The following is a 6,439-nucleotide window of genomic DNA, read 5'->3' as shown; positions in this document are numbered from 1 at the left end:
CAACTCCATGGCAGTACGTTTTGTGGAGTTTACCGGCACAGGTACCATGTACCTTATTTATGTGAGCAAGATAGCCTGCCCCCTTGGGGGCTACAGACACCTCCCATTTGCACAGTCCTGCCCAGTTCTTTGGCGGGAGTCACAAAGGTTGTGTCTAGAAGTGCCATACCCATCCCAGCTTGACATGAATACATCTTCTCGGAGAAGGCAGGCGGCTTCTAGAACATGTTATTTGTAGAGGTGTGAAATACAGGAATAGGCTGTGTGGGGCTTCTTTTTTTTCTCTGAGAAGTTGAGTTCAGCATATGGATGAGAGGATTATTAATGTACTAGGTTAAATGTGTCTGCTTCAAGTTCTCATTCCATGGATAATAGGTGCTCTCTAAAATACAATTTTCTGATACATTCTGGAAGTTTGGGCAAACTAAAATGTATACCTGTAGTGTTTGGCACCTCACATTTTTCATCTGCTCTTGGCAAATACTGTTCTAATTTTGAATATAAATTGCATGTTCATCTGTGGCACGAGAGCAACAAAGAGGAGAGTGGTCCCCTCTTCAAAGGAGGATGCCCGGTCCAGGGAAGATGCAATATGAACTGCTCACCACTGAAAAACGTTTCCCCATTGGGAAACAATTTTCCTGTGGAATTCTGCTAACATATATGGGCACGTCTAAATAATTATCCTAACCATAACAATAGAGTTAAATATTAAAAACTCTTTTCTAAATGTACTTCAGATATATAACTGAAAGTATCTATCCCAGAGCGGGTAGAGCTGGCCGTGTGATGGTCATGTGCTCAACTGCTCACTGAAAAGTCTGTGGTTCAAAGTCATGAGGCCCTCCTCAGGAGAGTTGATTTCAGTCGAGCTGTATAGCCTTGGAGATCTGGGGACAGTCCTACCTTGTCTTAGAGGGTCACTATCAGTCAGAATTGAGTGGAAAACAGTGTCTTTTATTTAACCAGTTACTACCCAAGTGATTGTGACTCTCAGTGACCCTATACAGGATTTCCAAAACTATAAATCATTATTTTCAACACTATTATTGGCACTTATATGGGCATATAATTCATCCATCATACAATTCAGTACTTCAGTCACATTAAGAAGAGTTGTACAATCATCATCAGTCAGTTTTAGAACACTTTCTTCATTCTTGCATTCATTTCCCCCCAACATCCCCTGCCATACCCCCAAGGAAACATTCATGCAGTTACTGTATTTATAGATTTATCTACTTTGTTTTTCATATACAGAAAAACATAAAAAATAAAACAACTAACAAAAAATAAAAAGTAAAAGAGATAATCAAAAAGAAAGTCAAATATATTAAAAACTAGAACAAATTTTTAAATGGACCATAAGTAAGATCAAATGATAGGGTGCTAAATTTTCACCTAACTGCATCTGCAACAATCCACTTTTTAATGTAGCCTGCATGTTAGCAGCAAAGCTATTCACATCCCTGTTCCATGGGCAGAAGGGATTCAACAGAGGGTAAAAGGGAGATCAAATTATAAGATATTACATTTTGACCTAACCGTGTCTGCCATAATACGCTGCAATGTTCTCTATCTCATAACAGGGCCATTCACATCCCTCAGGTGATCAGAGGGGATTCACCCAGAATCTTAATACCTGTGTGAATAAATTCTGCAAATGAATTTTGGGCATTCACTGTCATAGCCTTCTGCAAAGTAGGTGTTTTGTAGCTCTGATTGAAGCTCCAATGCCACTCCCTCCTTATGTTTGGATTATATTCTTTACAATCCTTAGATCATACAAGCTGGTGTGCTTCTTCCAAATGGACTTAGCTGATGCCTCATTTAGATGGCTGTTTATTTGAAAACAATCCTTTAAGATCTCAGATGCTATTCTTTCTTATAGCAGGGCACCATCTAGTTTCTTCACCATACTTCGCTATAGCACTCATATCTTCAGTGATCTGCTCATTAGATTGAGCATCAAGCAGGGCCATATCACAAGAAGTAATTGTTCTTAGATTGGGGCTAGAAGTAAGTGCAAACCAAAAATACATTCATGCATCTGTGGTTTATATACGTCTCAGGGCCACCTTAGAGACACCATTGTCATTTTGTTAGAGAGCATTCTCCATCATCCCTCTGGGCATCATTCCACTACTCTTGACTCCTGTGGAGATATGCAGGTTCAGAAACTCACAGGGGTAGATTTACCTTGCCCTACAGGGTTGTTTTGAGTCAGCATTGACTTGAAGGCTTTAACTCTTTATGGGAGCATGAAGTCTCATCTTTCTCCCAAGGAGCATCTGGTGGTTTAAAACTATTGATCTTGTATTTAGAAGCTGTGCTAGACAGGGTTCTCTAGAGAAATGAAACCAGGGCACTTAAGATTTTATATATTTATAAGAGGATAGGTTTATAGAGCAAGAAGAAATATAACATCTAATTAGTCCACACGGCTGTACAGAGGGTTCAGTTCAACTCACTTCCATGGAACAGTTGATATACTGGAAGTTCTTTAATTCACATGGGCTGCCAAGTCCAAAGTCAAGGAAGCAGACAGCAGAGTCCTCCCTGGGACAAGGCAAGCAGAGTTTGCCCACAGGCAGCAAGCAGCATGGGGTCACCAACAATCAGTAGCTCTGGAGCTTAGCGAAACAGGCCGGGATGGCACACTGAATGCAAGCAATGCAAGGGGACAGGATCCTTCAGGCTCATCTCGAAGGAGCCCCACGCTCTAACGATGTGATCTATGTATTGGCCTGGTCCACAGGGAGTGTAGTTCACAGGTTGAGGCAGAGGACTAGCTTACAGCAGCAGCACGCATACTCTAGCATGCTTGATCTCCAAAAAGCAAGAGAGTGGGGGTGGGCCTCGCAGAGCCATTTATCTCTTTTCCCTCCAATTGAACTTCAACCTGATTAATTCCATATGTTCCTATTGGCCAGGTTGGCACAATAAACCTACCTACCACAGAAGTCCAACATCAAACCCATAGGGCCAAAGTATCTTAAAGTATCTATCACACTGCAATTGAGTCACTTCTGACTCACAGAGACTCTATAGGGTAGAGTATACATGCCCCAGTATGTTTCGGAGACTGTGACTCGTTATAGGACTAAGAAGCCTCACAGTTCTCTCAAAGAGCAACTGGTGGTCTTGAACTGCTAACCTTACAGTTAGCAGTCCAATGTGTACCTACTATGCCACCAGGGCTCTTTTGAAACTTGAGTAGCAGTACTTTAATCTCTGAAACTCCTATATGATTAATACTAAAATATTAGATGATATTTCTTCTATCACAGATACCCCATAGGTATTTTCATAATCTTTTATTTTATATATTCATTTTTACTGCATATATTTCATTTTAGAGTTATTATAAACTCCAGGATATTATCATTTACATTGCTATATATATATATACACACCAGTAAACAAAATATGGTTTTTAAAATGACACATGAAAAGTGATTTCAGGTGGAAGAAGCCTGGCTTCCCAAGTAGCTACCTGGAAGGATGCCATCTGCCAGTAAGAAATTCCTACCTTGGATGATCACGTAGGCAAGTAACACTTCTAGTACATATGAGCCTTTTAACATTTTTGGATCTCTTTATAATAGCACGCCAGCCTCCCATAATGTATGCAGATTCCTAAACTTTTGATTTTAATTATTAAAATTCCATTTGCAACAGAAGGTTAGCCTACCCAGCTGGATACATGTTTCTAAATCCTTTAATTAAAAAATTCAAAATATCCTTAGAAACATCTCTGCCACCTTTCCCTTGTCATTTCTTGTCCAGAATATTGTAAGAGCCTTCTGCATGGTCTCCTTTTCCCCTTCAAATCTATCCTTTAATGGTCGCCAATGTAAACTTGGCCATATGTATCTCAGGTTTTTTCATTCCTATTTTGCTCCATCCCCCAGGATCAGAGGATGCAGAATTTCTTGATACCAGAAGCTTAGCCTGTACCACACCTAAGATAAAATTTCAAGTAGGCTTTCTTTCTAGAAAAGTATGTTTCCTAGTGGAATGATTTATTGGACATTACAGATACAAGTAATCATGTGTGAGTCCCATTCCTTTCTTTTCAATAAAACTGGAAGATACCAACAAGTTTTTTTCCAGGGCCTGGTCACCTTGGGGCATTGTGGAAAAGAAAATGGGTGAAGTCAAGTGTGGACTAAATTTCTTGAACATCTATAGTTTTCCTGAATTTTTAGATATAATATTAAATCTATTCATAACTATATTTCTGTAGGGTGGGTTAAGCTAGCAAATACCAGACATGCAATGGATTATTGTTGTTAGGTGCCATGGAGTCAGTTCTGACTGAAAATGACCCTCTGTACAACAAAACAAAACACTGCCAGGGTCTGCAGCATCCTCACAATTGTTCTGGGTTTCAGTCCATTGTGGCAGCCACTGTATCAGTCCATCTGGTCAAGGACCTTCCCCTTTCTCGCCGCCCATATACTTTACCAGGCATGATGTCCATCTCGAGGGACTGTCTCTCCTGACAACAAGTCCGAAGCACACGAGACAAAGTTTTGCCATCCTTGCCTCTCAGGAGCATCCTGGCAAGGTTTTATTCTTTTGGCAGCCCAAAGTACTGTCAATATTCTTTGCCAACACTAAAATTTAAATGCATTGATTCTTCATTGGTCTTCCTTATTCAATGTCCAACTTCATATGCATATGAGGTGATTGAAAACACACTGGCTAGGGTCAGGCACACCTTCAGACTCAAAGTAACATCCTTGGTTTTCAGCACTTTAAAGAGATCTTGTACAGCAGATTATCCCAAAGTAATGGGTTATTTGCTCTCTTGGCAGCTGCTACCATTAGCATTGGCTGTGGATCCAAGCAAGACAAACTCCTTGACAACTTTAATCTTTTCTCTGTTTGTCATCGTGTTGTCTATGAGTTCAGTTGTGAGATTTTGGTCTTCTTTACATAGCGTTGTAATCCATACTGAAGGTTACAATCCTTGAGCTTCATTAGCAAGTGCTCAAGTCCTCCCAACTTTTAGCAAATAAGGTTATATCATCTGCATATCACAAGCTGTTAAAAAATCTTCCTCCAATGCTGCGTTCTTCTTCATATTATCCAGTTTCTCTGATGATTTGGTCAGCATACAGACTGAATAAGTGTGATGAGAAGATACAACCCTGACGCTCACCTTTCTTGATTTTAAATCATGCAGTATTATCTTGTTCTGTTCACACAGCCACCTCTTGATCAATGTACACATTCTGTTCACAAATTGCCTTTTGATCCAATATGTTTGTTAAATAAGTGAATAAATTGCTATTACAGTAAAGTCTACGCAAATTGGGACCTGACTAAGGCAGAAACCTTTCAATAAAGAAAAAGTCAATGTTCTACACATGGTGATGAAACAGTGTAAGACCCAGTGAAACAAGGCAGTCTTACTGAGTTCTGATGTTCACAAGTGTCACTGTATCAGGACAATACAGGTGAGTAAACTGGCTCAGAGAAGTTAGGCTGTTTGCCCTCATTATATGACCATTTAGTGGTAAATCTAATATCCAATACAAGTCTAGCTAATTTTAGATTTTATTCTACTACACCATGATCTCAACCATGATAAACTTTTTCAACTAACAGTCCTGGTTCATCTACTTCTACTATCATTATTTAGCTCATTCCACTCACAATATATCTCTTGATGCGCCTAACTTATCGTATAGTCGGAAGGCAAAGGTTTCATCAACTCATCTGGAAATTTTTATTTATTAACCAATTTAGTGATCAGAATAGCCATTAGATGAGTTAGATTGAATATGGTTTAGGAGAAGACTCCTTCAGTGTCATTTTTTGTCTATCGTAAGGAGGTCACTTCTGAATCCTGGGATCTGATGTACAGCAGGTCTTCAGCTGTCGACTGAGTATTCATTGACCCGAATGAATAACAACATTCCATATTCATGGCCATTGAGTTGATGCTGACTCACGGTGATGCTGTAGAACAGAGTAGAACTGCCCTGTCGTGTTTCCAAGGCCTTGCATATTTTTTTCTTTCTTACTTTTTTGGTACATACATATATAATTACATATTTTTCTTTGTTAATTTTTTGGTACATACATATATAATTTATAGGACATTGATTAAACTCTTTGACTTGTTCAACTCTTCTCACTTTTCTTTTTTAAGTTGTCCCTCCCTCCTTAATTAAACTCATTGCCCTTATTACTGTTGTCAACATGATCCCATGTAGAGAGTTCTTAAAAAAGCATAATGCTTAAGGCAGGCTTTCCTTTTATTTTATTTTTAAAAATTTCATTGGGAGCTTGTACAACTCTTATCACCATGCATACATACATCCACTGTGTCCAGCACATTTGTACATTTGTTGCCATCATCACTCTCAAAGCATTTTCTTTTTACTCGAGCCCTTGGTATCAGCTCCTCATTTTTTCCCCTCCC

The 6,439-nt window shown here is 39.3% G+C and overlaps 1 protein-coding gene across 1 annotated transcript in view; it reads right to left on the bottom strand.

Moving 5' to 3' along the window:
- The window catches only part of MCTP1 (multiple C2 and transmembrane domain containing 1), a 337,725-nt gene extending 334,138 nt beyond the window's left edge, over positions 1–3,587 (bottom strand). Inside the window, exon 1 of the mRNA XM_045285196.1 lies at positions 3,533–3,587. Within this exon, the coding sequence (XP_045141131.1) occupies positions 3,533–3,587 (55 nt within the window). The remainder of the gene's footprint in view (positions 1–3,532) is intronic.
- Positions 3,588–6,439: the final 2,852 nt, after the last annotated feature.

This window comes from Echinops telfairi, unplaced genomic scaffold, assembly GCF_000313985.2.
Source record: "Echinops telfairi isolate 266 unplaced genomic scaffold, ASM31398v2 ScPeMD7_7469;HRSCAF=8507_1, whole genome shotgun sequence".
Classification (NCBI taxonomy): domain Eukaryota; kingdom Metazoa; phylum Chordata; class Mammalia; order Afrosoricida; family Tenrecidae; genus Echinops; species Echinops telfairi.
This window is presented reverse-complemented; position numbering and strand designations above follow the sequence as displayed.